The sequence below is a fragment of the Microsporum canis genome, genomic scaffold (assembly GCF_000151145.1).
Source record: "Microsporum canis CBS 113480 supercont1.2 genomic scaffold, whole genome shotgun sequence".
Classification (NCBI taxonomy): domain Eukaryota; kingdom Fungi; phylum Ascomycota; class Eurotiomycetes; order Onygenales; family Arthrodermataceae; genus Microsporum; species Microsporum canis.
In genome coordinates this window covers 164,095-182,097 of record NW_003299168.1, presented here as the reverse complement: position 1 = coordinate 182,097, position 18,003 = coordinate 164,095, and the positions used below count along the sequence as shown (strand labels likewise).

Here is an 18,003-nt window from a genome sequence, read left to right as displayed (position 1 = left end):
TGAGTCTTTTAACCAACTGAAACCCGAGACCACCGACCTTTAACAGCCTACGGTATTCTCTCATTAGTATAAACAGTGTCTATCGTGGTAATGTATTGTTTGTGGTATACGACAAGATAAGAACCTTCGCTAGCAAGGTCCTGATGCGTATGGGCCAAAGAATTGGCATTGCTATGAAGTAACCTCAGCTCACATATCTAACTTTTCACTACGGTATATTATACTGGCTTAAGACCGGCTAGCAGAACCTGGAAGAGAGCCGTACTATGCAAGCCAGATGGACACTGCAGCTGTTTCTTTGATCCTATATATCTGCTTGTCCGACCCCCAAGAAACTAGGCGATGCAAAAGCAGGGCCGTCGTGTTTGGCGAGTCGGGCGAAAGCTTATAAAAGAAGCTTTTCCAGATCTTCTCTCGGGGTGCTCGGGATGGTCACCGCTAGACATGCAGACATGTAGACGACGCCGTCTCTTGCATGTGCATGATTACAACTCCTTGATAAGTCGAGTTGCTGGTAGTATATCCCTTTTGTATACGCTGCTTATCGCCGTTTCTTTATCGCACGTGTAGAGGAAGTACCTAGAAGTAGCTTCGTGTATAAACTCTTTTATGCATAATCCATATCGCCTTGAAGTATATTTTCGTGGCTGTTGCATGAATATCTGTCGGTAACGTAAATTATCCACGGTATTACTTACCAACCTGATGCCGCAATATTAGTATTCTTCATTCCGGAGTGCTATGTAGGTGAGGCCGATGTAGCTCTCACCTTCCGTGTCCATTCCATACATTTCTCATCCTAGCTTAACGGAACAAAGAAGAAATGCTGTTAAACTAGAAGATGTATCTTCCTCCTTTTCTTCTCATCATCTTCTCCGCATTTTTCAGAGATCAACCCATCATCAGCCGTACTTCCATGACCTGTATATAGTAAGTTTGACCCTCTTTCCGCTCTCCCGATGAGGAACAACGTGTAAAGGACTGGGCGAAAGACCAACTAGCTCCGGTCAAGCTGGTCTCTTGAACGAACTCTGCGCGTCTGAGGGGAGTCTTTAGCCTGCCCAAGGGTATTGTACCCCGCTGCTATACTAATAGCTATGGAGAGAAGCAGTAAGTTTTTTTTTTTTTTTGGAACTCTCTCTGGGGCTTTTGCTAACCAGGCTCCCATCTTTTATAGTTGAGATTGCGTCGTCCGCTGTGCAACTCTGTAGATACCGCGCGAGGGCCATATATCCAAAATGGCGCCGGCTGTCAGCCTCGTCACCAGCCAACGTCATCTCAGCTCGCACAACATACGCTAAGTGCGGGACTTACGTGGGCGGCGAGGGTGGAGAACGGATATATGCCTCAACAACAGACGGTCGGCCATTATCGAATAGAGGGCAGTAACAGATGAAGGGATCAAAAGGATATTTCCTTGAGCCTTTCATAGCCAATTCTCCGTAGAGTTCCATGTCACCGTGTGTCGAATCTTGCTTCTCCCATGCCAGTGGCACCCATACCGCCTTTCCACTTTCAACGTCAACGTTATATACGTCATGAAATATAAGTCCGTAACTGTACCTTTAGCGTCCATGTCCTGCAGCTGTTACTTGTCGATACTTTGAGTGACTTCGGATGGAGAAGCGCGCTTGGCGCACGTCAAACAGAAGTCTCACATGATTGGCCCGCCCTACGCTGCGCTAGACCGAAAGGGGATGCTGTGGGGATGTGGGGCCGCGACGCCACTTTTATGCCTTGGCGAGCTTGGCACCCCCGTGGCCCGGTTGGGCAGCCACAGAGAGGCCTGTGCACGGCACTTTTTCTTTTCGTTTTCGCTTCGTCTGGCCAAATCACATTTAATTCGCTGCCATTGACATCTTGTCTCTCTCCCTCTCCCCCCCGTCGCTCTTCTCCTTTTTTTTTTTCTGAAGGGAAGATGATACCCGCACAACAGTTTGCTGGCCAAAGACTGACCCTGTTTCACTGTTTTTTCCGCTGCTAACTCCTGCTAACCGCCTCAATTGCCCCGTCTTTCGAGCAGGTTTCACCACCATAGTAGCGCCTTACGTTTCAAGTTCATTCAGGAATAATCTCCCCAGGCGGCTCATATTAACAGTCATTATCCCCGATTCACCTTTCGCAATCCCTACCCAGTTCAAATGCGCAGATTTTCCAGCACATTTTTGCGTGCTTTGACTTGCCTCCTGGCGAAGCCGTGAGCTGAGAGGCGAGCAACCTTCCACGACAGGTGATGTGGCTGTTCAGAGGCGCCCAGTCTGCGATATTTTATTACGCAGCCTGTACTCCTTGCACAGAACATCTTGAGCGAAGGAAGAGGAGGAGAGATGCGGTCAGAACAGCACGTGAGGCTGGCAGGGGTGACCTCGTAACGGACCAGCCTGTGTTCTACCAGCCAACGCCGTTCAGCACAAATGCATACTGGAGTGAAGAGATCGCCCTGGGGCCTGGGCCGCCGGTGAGGAGGGGGAGGAACAATACTGCCAGTCGGACGGGAAGCCAGAGGAACTTGGCTACGTTGGATAAGGACAAGCCTGTCGTGACGGAGAGAGCGGTGCTGACGGGTGTGCTGGAGGACTTGTCGATACCAAAGGATAAGAAGGACGAGCCACGCGGCCGGGCCAGTCGATGGAATAGCGTTCGGTATCAGAGAGACGACGAGGTGCTTTGGGGGTCTGACGGGAAGCGGTCGTCTTCGAGTCTACGGGTAGCGACCAGAGGTTCGTCAAAGTACTCGATTGATCCGCCGCCGGAAATACACGATGTGTACCCTCCAATTGCGAGTGCACTCATGAGCAAAGAGGAGCTTCAATGGATGCTTCAGCCGCCGCCAAGTGCAAAGGTCATGGAGGGCAAGATCAGAGCAGATCCTGCCTCGAGATTCTCGGCGAGCAGCAGCCCGCTACTCAGGGGTATCAAGGCATTGCCCAGTACCGCCTGTCTTGACGCAGACGGACGCCCAGCGCTCGCTCAGCCGCTTTCTGCACAAACCACTGGGTCAGTTGCAAACAACTCTACTACAAACTCACGCAAATCTTCAACCGCGGCGACTGTATCCCGTGGCCTGATACCCATCAACTCGTCCATTTCCCTCTCAACCACCGCCCAGCCCCCAGACACACGTCCATCACTCCCGCCGTTATCTACAACAACAACTTCTCCTCCTAAAGTATGCAGACGGCCATCCGATTACCACCAGCATCAACAACTCGCTCTCTCACCATCCAACGACTCCAGCACCGCTTCACCGCTCGAATTAAAACCTTACGTCTCCCTACCCAGTCTGCCACCCTCCAAGCCACGTCAGCATCATAGATATGAAACCGAATACCGCCCAACATCCAAAGAAACCGTCGATAGTGGTAAGGCATTCCGCCCCATCACCCCATCATCCACCACCCCCTGGCCTCGCACCACAAACAATTCAAACGTTTCAAAGCTGCCGTTCACCAGCACCATCGAGCTCCACGACGTCGACCACCCTGACTCCGACCATACAGCCAATGACGACGGAATCGATCGCTTCGATCGCATCAGAACGTACAGATGGAGTATGGACTTCTAATCCCTTTTTCTTCTCCCTTTCTACTTCTTCCTAGTACAAAGAAAAGGTAAAGCAAAAGAGTTAGAAAAAATGGCGTTTTTTCTTGTATATATTTCTTCTCCCCCTCCCTTTTTTTGTCTCTACTTCTTTCGTTATTTTTCTTTTTTTTTTCTCCCACATTGCATTAAGCCGCCATGCTATGCATCGGCCTGTCTATACTGTCTTTTGTTGTGAAGCTGCCCGTTCTTCTTCGTTTTTCTTTTGATATCATATTTTCCTTTCGCCCTCACACAAACCCACTACTAGGACAGCACGGTCTGATTCTGATATTTGCATATTTTATTTGCTTTCCTTGCGTTTCTTCTGTTCCCTAAGAATTTCCTCTCAGCAAACAAGCAAGCAGGCTAGCACAGTTGTTTTTTACTCTGATTCTTTTCTTCGTTGGTGGTAGGTTTATTCTTTGACTCGGCTTTATATATTAATTACTTCTGGCTAATTGTTATTACAATCAAGATCTTCTCTTCATTGTTTTTTTTTCTTCTCAGCTTACTTCTATGGATTATGGCAATATATATGGAGTAGCTGAATAGGCGGAATCTTCGCTAGAAGTAGACAGTAGTCCTTCATCTATACTAACAACTAAAATACCCCAAGTTAGAGCCAAGGCATCTTGCGCCATTATCCCTCTTAAGACCTCCGCCTCCAGCCAGCTAAGCAGAGAAAAAGAGTACGGGGATGATCTAGAACGGAAAGAAAACACTAAGCAAACCGAACGGTTGACCCTCAGTAGAGACGGGATAAAAGACAAAAGAGGATATGAAATAGTCAAGATAAAAGACAAAAATGATACAACTCATTCATTTTCAATAGATCATGCCGTAGATATATATATGAATGTGACCCTCAGGCTTTCCCAACTGATGTAGATTGGAATAGGAACTGGAATGTAGAGGAAATCGGAAGATCAAAGTCAACAGGATATAGGGCTATTGCGAATAATGGAATGAATGGGAAGGGGGGACAGGATCGGTGTGACATGGAATACATGACATGATATGGCAAAAAGACAAGGGGAAAAAAATCGTTCCTAGAGGCGGCTTTTTCTAGTTATTGGCGGTAGATTGGATGGTGGTGTTGGGCTATGCAAGCGAGTAGGTGTCCTTCACATCATCATGATATATTCTTCATTGATTTTTTCTGCTTTTCTTTCATCCCTTGCAGGAAGCGCGTGGGTATTCTTTTGTAGAAGAGCCATTCGCTTAGTACACCTTCTTCTTCTCGTCCATGCTGAGTTGTCCAGGGCCCATGTTGACAAGGAGAACCAAACCGCCACTATGGATAATTAGTATGAGCGCATATAGAGTATACAGAAGAAAGACCTACACAATGGAAAGAATCTGGAAGAAGTCGTATTTGGCAAAGTCCTTGTGAGGGTGATGGGGGTGGAGCTATTATTGAGAGCCAAATTAGCTAGTGGAACCACCAAATACGGGGAAACAAATATTTGGAATACGAACCGTCCAGAAGTTGTTGACGAGAACGTTGAAAACGCTCAGGACAACGACCAAGATGACAGCACTCCATTTAGCCTTGAATCCAACCACGACCATGACCGAGGCGACGAGACCAATGCAGCTGACGATGATTCGCCACAAGCTCCATTCACCAGAGAAGACGAATCCGATGAACAGGAAGATGAGGAGAACTCTGCCGGCGAACTGGACGTACATCTTGCGGTCCTTCTCCTCGAGCTGTGGAAGGCCGGCGGGCATGAACTTCTTGCGCACCCAGGAATCAGATAGAACCATGAGAAGGCCGCCGATGACGCTAAGGTTGCGGACGATGAAGGTTATGTCGATAAGGAGGCCGTATCCAAGAGCTTGGGCGACCACGACGCCAAGAAGGCCTGCAACAGCGTATTCACTGTGCTTGCGAGCGATAACAAGGACGGAACCAGAGAGCATAACAATGACGTTGAGGATGAGGAAAAGGTGTGTTAAACCCCATGGGACTATAGTAGAATTTAGATCGAGAAACTTCAATTGTTAAACGATATTTCGGGTCTTCTTCTCCTACGTACTGTGTCTGTACTGGTTGAGGTATTCGAGCTGGGGAGTCCATTGCGTCACTATCCGCAGCGAGTCTTCCAAGAAGGTGACGACGATCAGGAATCGACCGATTGCAGGCAGATGTCTGTCAAACCAGTTAGTTTAAAGCTGTCCATACACGTCTTCTCGATGTCTCTCCCCCATCATGTAGAAAGGGTGAATAGGAGGCGACATACGGCTTGATTGGATCAGCGACGCTGTCTAGCCAGTCCTCAATCTTGCTCGTCTGTTCCCGAATGGCATCCAACGGGCTCGGGTCGCTGGTAGCTTGCTCTCTGCCGGGGCCGACGAAGGGGTTCTGATGTCCCAGGTTGTACCCCGCCGTACCGCGGATTTGGGCCATCTTCTAGGAGAGATGTATAGGTAGACGTGTACTTTTTGGTGTGTGGTAATATAAATATCTGTCTCGTCTGCAGGAAGACAAACGGCCTCCAAGTGCAGTCCGTTTGTTCAAGGCTCGAGTCTTGTTCGGTTTAAGTGTATATGTGTCCTGTGCAAACGAGAGACGAGGATCCCCCTGGTTCTTTTTTTTTTTTTCTTCTTCGGCTGTTTGGTTAGCATTTGGCTTGGATGACGGTGGGTTTCGCGTGGCGGATAAAACAAACACTTTATATCCTTTCGAGCTTTCTCACAGCTCGAGGGCGGCCAGACAGAGAGTCAATTGAGGCCAGGCGTCGCTATGGAAGGGGACGAAGCAGGCAGCGAAGGCGAAGTCGAGTCTCTTTTTTTCTTGTCTTGCGTTGTTAATAAAGAAGAAGTTGAAAGTTGTTTTAAAGGCGAAAAAGCCACGATGCGATAAGGTCACGTTGTTAGGTCACGGGATCGGATATAAGAATATATTAAGAAGATCATATAGAAGAGAAGACGTAGAAGAAGACGGGGAAGAAGACGTAGGAGACGGAGAAGAAGATATTAAAGTACAAGAGAGAAGGTAGAAGACTGGCTACTAACTGTTACTAAGACATACAAGAAGAGTTGGCCAAGAGTCAGCATAAAACCGGCATAAAGCAGGAAGAGAGAGAGAAAAAGGGGCAACTCTGGCTGATGCAGGACGAGGATAATCCGAAGCCAAAAGGCCCAATTTGAACAAGAGGTAGACATGCGAGAGCGATGAGAAATAAGCAGCGGGCGGTTACTCGGGAGGAAAAAGCAAAGGGGGACGAAGGGCAATAAGCAAAAACGAAAACCAATAAATAAATACAGCTGAAGCGAGAAGCAAGGTAGAGACATCGATGCGAGAAGGGGAAGGGAAAAAGAAAAGACCGGGAAAATTGGATGGAATTGAAAGGAGGGCGGGATAGTATTCCCTCCGCCCGTTGAAAGGCAACGTAAAAGGTGCCATAACGCCATGAGCTAGTAGTTTGGTTGAAAAAAAAAAAGGGGGCAGGATGAGGGAAAAAAAAGAGACCTGTAATAAATGTAGAGAGCTTGGCCTGGATGCTGGGAGAGAAGGGCAGAGTATGGAATGCTGGAGCGGATGTATGTAATTGTATGGATCGACTGGAAGAGATGGGTGGTTGGTGAATGATGGAGTCCTCTCTATGCTGGTTCATGATAAGTTTTTTGAGTAAAGGAAAAGAAGAAAAGAAATCGTGTCGTTAACTACCACGAGGCCTCAACGGGGTTGCCGTGTACCTCCGAGCTGCTGGCTTCGCTCATCGACTCGGCGTTACCCTTGCCGCGCTTCTCCTTCTTACGGTTCGAGACGGTCGTCCACTCGTTCTCGCTGCTCAGCGTGTTGAGCATCCTCATCTGCTCCTCTTCCGACGGAAGGTCTTTCGTCCATGGCTTTTTCTCGCCCGTCTGCTTGGAGGTTGGTTGCGAGGGCTCAAAGGTGTCGAGCAGTGGCATGGCAGACGGCTTGGTGTTGCTGGCACCGTTGCTGCCGCCGCCGGTGGTGTGTGCGAGCGTGGAGGGCGATGTTGCCCAAGCATTTGTGGGTGGTGAGGGTGCCGCTGACTTGGCCTGCTGTCTCTCGTATTCTCTGGCCGTGTGCATCTGGTTCTCGACCATTGCGCGTCTGGCCTTCTCTGCCTCTTTGACCATCTCGTTCTTCTCCTCGCGCTTACGGCGGGCCTGGCGCTGCTTCTTCGTCTCTACCGACTTGAAGGCGCTTTGTTTCTTTTTCTTGCCGTTCTGGGCGCCTTCGACGTCTCCCGTAAGGCGGAGGACGGATGCAGCGGGAGCAGGCTCCTCGAGCATGTCGCTGACATCGCCAGCAGGTTTGATGCGGGGTGAGTTGATGGGAGACATGTCGTCGTCCGCATCTGCGCCGGCGGTAGAGGAGGTAGCAGTAGAGACATGGTTGGCGTGCATATCTCCATTGGCGTTTGGGAGAGGTTGTAGTTGTTCTTGCTGCTGCTGCTTGGGCTGCTTCTTTGTTCTTGTACTGGTGCCAGTCTTAGATTTGGCAGCTAGAGGAGTGCCGCTCATCGCCTTGGAGAACTGTTTGGCGAATTCGTAGTTGTCGTCCATTCCCCCATTGCTGGTGGAAACCGGCTCTTCGGCATCGACGACCTTGTGCTCCTTCTCGGCTTTAGGTACGGCTACCGGTGCAGCGGCACTGTTGCTACCCTCGCTAGAGTTGCTGTTGATTTCCTGCTGCGGATTCTTGCGTGGCTTGTTGCGCTGCTGTTTTCCCTTTTTGCTCCCTGGCGAGGCAGTGTTTTGCCTCTCACTCGGCTTCAGGAAGGCAGCTCTTGACTTGGTTGTCGAGCCATTCTTGTAGTAGTAGCCGAGTCCGCCCGCAGCAAGGAGCAGAATCGCCCAACTCAAGTACGGATTCATGCTGATTGCGGTCAAAGAGTATATAGTATCTATCCGGTTGTCTTCTTATTTATCCCAGGTTTAACGCAAACGCCGAGCAGTCAGGAGGAAAAACCCCAGGGAGTCCGGGGTTGCTGGTTGTCGAAGGGAAGCAATCTGACAGCAGTTTAAACGAACATGAAGGGGCAGTGTAGGTTGACGCTGAGTCGAAATAGGCGCCGGACGGTGTCGATGTAAGGGTCGGTCTTTGTCTTGCTAGAGGGGAGGATGCGAAGGTGGCTTGTTCTGCGAGCACAGGGTCAGACGGGCTCACAGCAGGGATAAGGGCCGGGCTCCCTTGGTACTCACCAGGTAGACACTCATCTCTTTACTATGTACAAAGGAGGCGACCTTGTCCTCGTGGTTGGTGTTCTTGTTGATGCTGTAGTTCTTGCGGTTGAGAATGCGATGAGAAGGAGAAGAAGACTTCTAAGGAGGTTTTCCCTTTTGAGCCAGGAGAAAGCAGAACTACCAACGCCAACGTCAACAACGTCAACAACGACAACAATGGCAGGACGAGATATGAAACAGAGATAAGAAAGAAGAAGACGAGGCTCTGGACGCGGTCCGCTTTGTAAGGAGGCCAGATGAAACAGTTGATCAGGATGGGGCCGACGAGAAGAAAAGGAGAGAAGAAGACACGATACTTATACGTATGATGAAAAAAAACAGGCAGACTTGGCCAGGTTTCCTTGCTAATCAGCCTGGCAATGCCTCGAGTCTCCTTGGATGGAGCTTCTCTTACGAAATCTACTTGGTATATCTCGGGATTATAAGCTACGTGGCCAGCAGATATGGAGGCTGCTTGTGAGCTCGGTCTTTCGACAGGACGCTGGACCATCGCAGTCTTATATATATCTGTTCGATCTCTCTCATCTGTAGGACGACAGAAGATGAATCTCAAACACGATCAGGTTTACGCGGCAAGGGGTCGTTTCATCCTCGAGGAACAAGCAGGACGCAGGCTCTGTTGGCCTCGTATTGTCGTCTGCTTTCTCCAAGGGTTTTCTCCTTTTTTTTTCCCACAAGCAAGTATCGAAACATTTAAACATGTTTAATGGATTTACCGCTTGACTTCTTTCGCCTTAGTCGGCACGTGGAGTTCGTCCTTATCCTTGTTATTGTTTTTTCTTAATAAACGCTGATATTACTTTCTAGACCTACAAAAGGAGGCATGACCGTAGAGTCGCGCCTTCAACAGCAACACCAGCCAAAAGGCGCAAGAAAGACGAAAGAAAGACGCAAGATGCAGAGCAAGCAGAAGCAAGATGGAAACATGTCGGGCTCATGTAGAGTATTATACAAACACTTAAGACGTTGTGGTCAGGAGCCGACAAGATGTGGAATCCTGTTCTGTGTTTAGCATGCTGCATTGTCATCCTGCAGAACATTCAGGTGTCGGCATGGTCGATTCCGCGAGGATATCTCGGTGTGCATACGAGCCTCAAGGACCATACCATTCGCGGCCCTGTGACTAAGGAAGCTAGCAAACACGGTGCTTCGCCGGTTCCTCACTCCTGGTTTACCGTCACCACTGACAATGTCGCAGAAGGAGTAGATGATGATGTGATTGAGAATAAGATGAGCGACCAGGTTACTCTTAAGCGATTGATGGCGGATCTTGAGACATGCGTCGAAGATCTTCTTCCCTATTCCACGGAAAGGGCACCGAACGACCTTGTCCAGATCAGTGGATCAAAGGTGAGATCCTGCAGACAGGCCATCTACTCTCTTATACGCTGGTTCAGGAGCTCCTCTACCAACAAGCCTACAAGTCAGAACAAGCGCAGAGACGACCAAAAGTCACGGTTCAACCTGGTCAAGCCGGGAGACAACACAGATCCCCGACAGACCGGAAGGCTTGGGGCGACAGGCGACTTAGACAGAAGTCGACCGACCCAAACAGCTACCAGGCCGCCTACCTGTCGTGACCAAGCATGCTCCCCTGGCGACCTTACCCCGACTTGTGTGACAAAGGGGGGAGCCAAGCTGAAGCCTACACTGGCACAAATGTGCAACATGTGCTTCCCGCGTAGAAATGAGCGGTTGATTGATGAGTACTGCTCTGAGCGGGCGCAAAAGGAATGGCATATATTCTACATTCTCTTTGCGATACTGGTAGCCATCTCCGGTGCGGGGATCACTCTAGCTGCATTCCGCAAGATAAGGGAGAAGGGTCAGAAGTCTCGGGAGACAGGATCAGACGTCCTTCCGACAAAGAGATTTATCCAGCCGAGGGCAACACTGGGGAATCCATCGTTGGCCAAACCCAAGTCTAGGAGGGTTGGGTCATGGCTTGCGGCAGCGGCGGCCTATCTCCGGAATCAAGGCACGCGAGTTGACATAGAAGAGCATGCGGCACTTGACGCAAGAGTGACAAGTCTATCGCCTCCTACCCTGCTCCCAAACCAGGTCGATCCCAATAGACAGCAGACTTTTCAAGTATCTGGCGCCGAAGCCTGCGAGAGACAGGCTGGACTGAAATTGAGGAAGAGTTGCGATTCTAGCCTGGAAGTACCTGGAAAAGCAGCAGCACCCCGAGCACGTAGCTCGAGTGTGCAGGCAATCCCGAATGGCAGTGGTGAGCCACAGCGTCTGAGCGTTGACATGGGTATCCATCGCCCGCATACCGCACAGTAAATAGACGTTGCTATCATTTTCGGATGAATATAGTGAGACGGTGGAAGCTCGGCTGATGACCTCTGCCGCTGTTTGGATAAGTTGTGTTGCCGTCGGAAAGTCCAGCAGCAAAAAGTAGTATTATTAAACGGCCTGTTCATAGTATGATATTGGTTAGAAAAATGGGGACTACCTCAGATAATGGCATTGATAGAGTAAATGATGTTTTCCCTAACAATTGAGTATCCATGGATAGTATTTACGTCCCCAGACTCTTCCCTACACAACCCTCCTGGCACAAAACACCAGAAGACAAAAATACGTAAGAAAAAAGTCATAAATCATCCATTTAGACAGTTAACAAAGGGCAAGCTGATTGCGTCCTTGATCTCCTTCATTGCCTGCACAACCATCTCATCCTGCATCTTCTTGCCAACTAACTGAAGACAGACCGGAGCCGAGGCTTGGACCACAGGGTCATAGTTGTCCTGATACAAAGCGTCGTCATCGTTTCTAGGCGTGTATCCAGTTTCTTTGGTATCAAGCCGAGGATTGATCCTGGTAACTGGGAATACAATAGCTGGGTAATCGAGGATATTCCAGATAGATGTATAGCCCCAGTAGCGGGAGGTGGAGAGGACGGGAGCCACGTTAGGGTGTGCAGGGCACAGAATAATGTCCATGTCAGGCTCTAGTTTGTTCCATTCTACGTAGGGTTAATAATAGGTTAGTTTGATATCAAGATGTGTGGGGTGGGGATGAGTATATTCGATCTAATGGCGTTCTTACCGGTCAGATAGTCGAATCGGTATGCCTCGCGTCTCTTCATCAGGTTCCATAGAGCAGGTAGATCGTGGGCTTTAACAGCAGGGCCTTCCTTAGCGACCCAGTTTGCGAGTTGGAGGGCAGACTCTCCACCTTCCTGTAGTAGTGCCTCATATGATTTCCCGCCGTCTGGGGAATAGAGGCCAGCCTATATAGCGGGGTTGTCAGTATTGCGCTATAGTCGCCGAGTGGTTGGTATAACTCACGAGGATATCCATCGCCTCGTCGTGGCGGTATGGTTTCCATTCAACGATTTCAACACCGGGGACTAACTTGAGCTTCGCCACAACTTCCTGCAAGGCTCTAGTTACCGGTGGGAGCGGCTTTACAATGCCGTCATCCCACATAACGCCGACCCTGAACTTCTTTTCTCCTTTCGGATTGATACATTGGGGATGTTCTCGCCAGCCGACCTGGTGCAGGCTTGGACTTTTGCGCCAAGGCTCAGCATCAAGGATGACTTTCATCAATAGGCCGATGCCTTCGAATGTTGGGCATAGCGGACCGGCTGCTCCCCAGATCGTCTCAACGCCAATGTTATAGGCAGTCCACCCTGTAAGAGGAATTCGGTGCGTTGTGGGTTTGAACCCGTATATGCCGCAGTTTGAAGCTGGTGAGCGGATACTGCCACCTATACATAGACATGAATTAATGCCAAGGACGGAGAGGATTCAACCCTTCATAAACAGCCTTACCCATGTCTGTGCCAATCCCAAGCGGGCTGCCATATAGTGCCTGAAGTGCCGATTCACCACCGGACGAACCACCAGGGGTAAGAGCGATGTTGTGGGGATTCAGGGTCTCTCCGGTGACATTGCTTTTTGTTTCCAACATCAACTATCGGGCACAAAACGGTGTAAGCCAGGATTAGATCGTATAGAAGTCGCAACTTAATGCAAGGAAGTGTGATTTTTGGAATATACACTCACCAGTGCCTGTGGTTCTGTTGTTCTCACGTATTCCACTGCTCCAGCAGCAATCAGGATCTTGAGAAGCTCGGCATCATCGGGCGATGGCCGTCCTGCCCAGGCCACGAATCCAGAACTGGTATCGCACCCCTTGACGCCCATATGAGCCTTGACACTGATAGGAAGGCCATGGAGGGGCCCAATCGGCTTCTTGTGCTCTGCGAAGTACTCATCTAGCTCCTTTGCGCGTGCGAGTGCTCGCTCCGGCAAGAGTTCATGGACACAGTTGACCTAAAGGGCTCCAGTCAAAATGTATAATTCGCTACGCTTCTAAATAGTCCATTACTCCAACTCACCAGTTTCTGTGCAATGACTGCACGACGAAGGAAAGCCTTGGTGACCTGGGTCGCCGTGAGGACTCCCTCAGCGAGAGAGGTGATTAAAAACTGAGCGGATGATTCGGTAATGCCAATATCCTCCTGAGAAAGGCATTGTCTCGGTATGTCTGTCACGTTGCCGGACAGCTTCTCTGGGATTCGGGATAGATCAACGTCTACCTTGGAAAGGGCTTCCTCCCGGCGAGCTTGGAAACGCGCAAGGCTATCCTGCGCTTGCGTCATTCTTAGTTATATTCTTCCCTTTAGTTTATCGGTGCAGAATAGTTTCTATCGAGGCATGGGAGAGAGAGGGCGTGCGGAAGAGCCTATCCAGACGAGCAAATGAGATTGTTTGCGATATCGCATTCTGGTCAAGGAGGCCGGAATTTATATACCACCAACGAGGAACAAGGCCACGTAGGACAGTACGTCTCACCTTGAGGTATTTTGTTTAGTTCCGTATTGGTAGGAATGAACGAAAGAGTTAATAAACAGGCTAAAACCGACAGCTGCGTTCACAATTCGCTACCATGCAATGCCGGCACTATGACATGTTATGTCCGTACCGAATGGGATCCCGGGTCGATGGAGTCGAAAAACTGGAGTCGAGATAAGAAGATCGCCAAGAGCAAGGGTGATCATATGTATGTGGACCAATCTGACGTTGTTGTGCGTCGAAAAGAGCCAGGCAGGGATTCTCGGGGATGCAGAGAGCCGTCATCCCCAGCCCGGCCGATGTACTGATGTACCCTTTTACATCGTTGTCCCTTCAGGCGCGTGGGGCGCGGGTTTGCAAAGGGCTTCCGCTCCCGGCGCGGGAGAGAGGAAGGGCCCCGACCTCTTGTGGCCCACTAGAGGGGTCGTCCTATCTGTATCATCCTGCAAGGTATGTATATATGTAATTTTGCTGACTGGGTTCGGAGGAGCCACCTTGGATGAGAATCCATACTATGTATAGAACTCGGTTAATGGGTGATTAATTGCAGAATCCACCGCATGTCTCGCATTCGACGTCTACCTCATCGTCTATCCACAGATCTGTTATGTAGCGGCACGGTGGTGTCTGGGATTAAAGAGAATCGTCGTCGCTCTTGATAGATGTTGGCAGAAGTACTACGGACAGGGGGAAAGACCAAAGAGGCAACTGAGTATTCACGTGATAACCTTAAGATAACGTCTCTAAATAATATATTGTAGAAGTGGAATTTTTGGATCAACAATTCTAAACAAACCATCCATCAAGGAGTATAGTGTCTGCTTCTCAAAAGCTATGACAGGGGGGAAAGAAGGTAAAAAAGAAAGATAAGATCTAAAAAAGAGTCATAAGAAAGACGCAAATCCTGTCCCCATCGTGAACCCACTCTGATCTAAATTATACCCTCCTTCGGCTCTTCTGCAGCTCTCCACTCATTGTCTCTCTCCCTGCTCATGCAACCACTCGTATACGTTCCTTGATGCCAATCCCAAGCTCCTGTGGCGTTTCCAAACACAGAGACGGATGCACGGGTTGTACCTCGTCTACAAGTGTGCTCAAGTATTGCACCGAGAAGTCCGACCATGCATCGAGAAGATCAGAGCGGAATTTGCTGCCCTGGATAGACTTTCCAATGTGGAGGCGAATTAGGTCGCCAGAGTGAGCCAACGTTCCTCGCGGCCCAGACAGCTTTACAATTAGCTTCGAGAGGTCTTCTGGGTTTGCGTTGAACCGGAATTTCTCCGGGTAGAATCTGGAGGCTTCGACAACGCTGGAGTTAGAGATTACGGTGGTAACGCCATTGAGAGCCGCCTCCAACGGGGTAATACCAAGAGTCTCGTAGCGAGATGGACATATGAAAATTCCGGTGTGCCGTGCCACGGCGAATAGATTGTATAAAGCGGATCTCGAGACCTTAGGGACCATGAGGAACAGATGCTGGTACTGGGGTGGCACCTTGTTCATGAGTGCTCTATGCTCCTTGCTATCTGGCTGCTCGCCTCCTGCAATGAAGACCCTGAGAGGGATACCCTGGACGCAGAGGAGAATTGCCGCGTCAACAAGCAGATCGATATTTTTGAAGTAATCGAGGCGGGCAACTGCGGTGAACATCACTACACCATCAAAGTTAAACCATTCTGTGATGTTTTCGGGCAGCTCATCTTTGGTCTCTTCCGTTTCGGTGAGAAGTTCGATCGGCGGACACAGCTCACGTAAGGCGGTGACGCCTCTGGAGGCCAGATAGTTGCCTTGTAGCTGTGAGTGCTGGAGGACGAATGCATTTTCCCGGCTTTTGATTATCTCAATACCCTTGCTTTGCTGTCGTTCCAGATGCTCTGCCTTCTCCATGCTGCCGAATGCCAGGGCGGCGGCCTCCTTGGAGAAGATGGTTGCGAAGCTTCCAAAAAAGGGGCCGTGGTGCGTAACGCATAGAGGGATGTGACGGGGATGGTACTCCATTAGGGTGTCGGTTTGATAGTATAGCATGGGGGTTCCCTCCATGGGGTTGGCAGCGTTGAGGATTCTGATGCAGCTGAGTAGGGCATTGGCGACTTTGTTAGGGTCCATGTGGAAGTTGAAGGATATGGTGACTGTTGAGATTGAGCTGAAGACCTCGCTGGAGATGTAAGGGTCCACGATATCCTCGTCTCTGTGGTACAGGATCATTCCCAAGAAGATTCCTCTTTCCACAAAGGCCTGAACCACTGAAGCAGCAAATGCGGCTGCCCCGACCTTGGCGGCGGAGCCATTGTCGGTGATTAGGTATCGCCTGTTGAGAACAACAATGGCGGGGAGGAATGGTTTGTTATAGTCTTTTGCCATGGGCGAAGACTGGATCTTTGGGTGGGAAGAAGTAGAATCAAGGATGAGAGGCATGTTGAAAATACTTGCTCGATGCCAATTTCTAGCTGGGTATGGATATTTTGATGGTGGTGATGGCAGAGTGAAGGCGTCCCCATCCTTCAAGATGATGTTGAGGGACCTTATATACTTTTGGCCAAGTATAAGTGCCAATGTGTATAAGCAAAGCTTCCTTCCTGTGTATGTGACGGCTAAAAGCATCGGTGATCCTCCCCGCCACACCTTCTATTTCGCCCGCCTGGCTGTTCCAATGTTCCACTCCTTCGAGACAGCCGAAAAAAACCAGCTGGCGATCCTCAAAGCTGGCCGGCAATCTGGGGATGCCGCTTCTCCTACTTGTTCTTGTTAAAGTTGATTATCCAAAGCTTATTTATGAGATTACGACGAGAGGCATCCATAGATCAGCCCTCTTATCGTTGTCCGTCCTTTTGTCATGCACCCGGAATCCATGTCAGAGGCGATAGGTATACATTATATACCTCTCGAGTCTAGATGACGGGAAGTAAAAAATAAAGTGAGGGATACCGGGCGGATCATTGTATCATCTGCAAAGCAGTCTTTTTTTTTTTTTTTTTTTTTTATGAGACACTGATCAGCCTGGAGATCGATTGGCAGGCAATGCAACTCAAACAAGAGCATTCTCCCCTGGATTAAGCGTCAGTCATCCTAGCACCGCGCGCCGAAGACCGGACATTGTTTTCGGATTCGCCGCCAGCAACCTAAGCTTGGTTGTTCCCGTCTGCTTAGAATCCACAATTCTGGCTAGAAAACGGTAGAGCGCGGCAGGATTCCGGGCTACCTGCTGTGGATGCAGTTTTGGATCCATGCGTTGCATAGCCCTAGGGCTATTGGTTCTTGGTTTCATGAGGAATAAAGTTTGCTCTCATTTGGCTTTGCCTTCTTCCTTCAGCCACATATACTTACATTCACGTTCGCATAGAATATACATCTAGCCAAGAACTATATAGAGAGGTCGATATAAGGCCTGTCCTTGAAGTAGGCGCATTTTTAACCTCCGGATATAGGATATAAGATAAGATCGGTTCTGGCCCGTCAGGCTGAGCCTTTCTGGCGTATACATATGTACGACACATTCAGCCTACATATGTAGCAAGATCAGCCAACCACAGCGCATCAAAGTGGTGTGCTCAGGGGACTTTTATCAAAAAAAAAAAAAAAAAAAAAAACGTGCGACGTCGAACAAGCATTATGGCACGGTGTAGATCGCTGCTAGAGCCCTCCGCTGCAACAGTCTTACAAAGGCCACCGGGAAATGGCTATGGATGATTTCGTGACGGCACGCTAGATGCTGGGGAACACGTTTGGGGCAAAAGCCGTACTTTTGGTTTGGGCTGCCAGGCTGATCTGCTGCAAAGGGAAGCTTGATTGCAGCGGTATATATGTTTTTTTTTTTGTTTTTCTTTCAGGGTATATGCATAGGCTAAAGAAGTTGTTTTATATGCATCCCCTGGAAGGGAGGAGGATATCCTGCAATATGCAACGATATGATCCACCAGCCGAGTCCACTTGCTGGCTTGACAACTCGGCAAATGTTAGATGGACAGAGTCACCGCTTGAAGGGGATCAGCAGACGAAAATCAGACAGGGTATTGGTTGCTGGTTGTATAAAGGATGGAGAGAGTTGAAAAGTTCAAAAATTGGTTGCGGTTTGGTTGTGTGGTGTTTTGCAAATTAAATGTGGTAGCGATGACTAAAATGGATTTCACAATGGTAAGGGGGAGCGTTTTATTGGCTGGCTGGGAGCGACAACTTTGAGTACCTTTAATCTGTAACTCGGTTGAGCATACTATGTAGTTATACATAATTTTATGCACTGCACTACCAAGCGGAAATGCCAAGCTTTCGACGGGAACATCTCCCGTCTTGGCAAGACCCACCGTGCATGTTTACTTTATGTTTACTTTCTATATAGATCAAAAATGCATCACGACTTCCTGAACAGCAACTTCGCTACTTCTGC

At 49.3% G+C, this 18,003-nt stretch overlaps 9 protein-coding genes across 9 annotated transcripts in view; 4 read left to right on the top strand and 5 right to left on the bottom strand.

The window, feature by feature from the left end:
- Window positions 1-891: 891 nt before the first annotated feature.
- On the bottom strand, window positions 892-1,454 carry MCYG_01495 (uncharacterized protein; the record flags this gene model as incomplete). The annotated part of the gene is made up of 2 exons (XM_002848515.1): window positions 892-1,057; window positions 1,315-1,454. 2 exons carry the CDS (start codon window positions 1,452-1,454, stop codon window positions 892-894), a joined length of 306 nt encoding a protein of 101 aa, XP_002848561.1.
- Window positions 1,455-2,327: 873 nt separating this feature from the next.
- Window positions 2,328-3,565, top strand: MCYG_01494 (conserved hypothetical protein; the record flags this gene model as incomplete). The annotated part of the gene is made up of 2 exons (XM_002848514.1): window positions 2,328-2,345; window positions 2,396-3,565. 2 exons carry the CDS (start codon window positions 2,328-2,330, stop codon window positions 3,563-3,565), a joined length of 1,188 nt encoding a protein of 395 aa, XP_002848560.1.
- Window positions 3,566-4,803: 1,238 nt separating this feature from the next.
- MCYG_01493 (ER-derived vesicles protein ERV29) lies at window positions 4,804-6,036 on the bottom strand (the record flags this gene model as incomplete). Its single annotated transcript, XM_002848513.1, has 5 exons — window positions 4,804-4,876; window positions 4,928-4,992; window positions 5,062-5,555; window positions 5,625-5,737; window positions 5,829-6,036. 5 exons carry the CDS (start codon window positions 5,993-5,995, stop codon window positions 4,804-4,806), a joined length of 912 nt encoding a protein of 303 aa, XP_002848559.1.
- A 1,218-nt stretch (window positions 6,037-7,254) lies between these two features.
- On the bottom strand, window positions 7,255-8,439 carry MCYG_01492 (conserved hypothetical protein; the record flags this gene model as incomplete). Its single annotated transcript, XM_002848512.1, has 1 exon — window positions 7,255-8,439. The coding sequence occupies one exon, from the start codon at window positions 8,437-8,439 to the stop codon at window positions 7,255-7,257; it is 1,185 nt and encodes a 394-aa protein (XP_002848558.1).
- A 1,356-nt stretch (window positions 8,440-9,795) lies between these two features.
- Window positions 9,796-11,097, top strand: MCYG_01491 (uncharacterized protein; the record flags this gene model as incomplete). Its single annotated transcript, XM_002848511.1, has 1 exon — window positions 9,796-11,097. The coding sequence occupies one exon, from the start codon at window positions 9,796-9,798 to the stop codon at window positions 11,095-11,097; it is 1,302 nt and encodes a 433-aa protein (XP_002848557.1).
- Window positions 11,098-11,417: 320 nt separating this feature from the next.
- MCYG_01490 (acetamidase) lies at window positions 11,418-13,429 on the bottom strand (the record flags this gene model as incomplete). Its single annotated transcript, XM_002848510.1, has 6 exons — window positions 11,418-11,782; window positions 11,866-12,049; window positions 12,108-12,532; window positions 12,597-12,738; window positions 12,831-13,100; window positions 13,166-13,429. 6 exons carry the CDS (start codon window positions 13,427-13,429, stop codon window positions 11,418-11,420), a joined length of 1,650 nt encoding a protein of 549 aa, XP_002848556.1.
- Window positions 13,430-13,732: 303 nt separating this feature from the next.
- Window positions 13,733-14,281, top strand: MCYG_01489 (uncharacterized protein; the record flags this gene model as incomplete). The annotated part of the gene is made up of 3 exons (XM_002848509.1): window positions 13,733-13,830; window positions 13,875-14,072; window positions 14,173-14,281. 3 exons carry the CDS (start codon window positions 13,733-13,735, stop codon window positions 14,279-14,281), a joined length of 405 nt encoding a protein of 134 aa, XP_002848555.1.
- A 331-nt stretch (window positions 14,282-14,612) lies between these two features.
- Window positions 14,613-16,037, bottom strand: MCYG_01488 (conserved hypothetical protein; the record flags this gene model as incomplete). The annotated part of the gene is made up of 1 exon (XM_002848508.1): window positions 14,613-16,037. One exon carries the CDS (start codon window positions 16,035-16,037, stop codon window positions 14,613-14,615), a length of 1,425 nt encoding a protein of 474 aa, XP_002848554.1.
- A 1,701-nt stretch (window positions 16,038-17,738) lies between these two features.
- The window catches only part of MCYG_01487 (epstein-Barr nuclear antigen 1), a gene marked incomplete at both ends in the record, with an annotated part of 1,704 nt that continues 1,439 nt past the window's right edge, over window positions 17,739-18,003 (top strand). Inside the window, one exon of the mRNA XM_002848507.1 lies at window positions 17,739-17,753. Within this exon, the coding sequence (XP_002848553.1) occupies window positions 17,739-17,753 (15 nt within the window). The remainder of the gene's footprint in view (window positions 17,754-18,003) is intronic.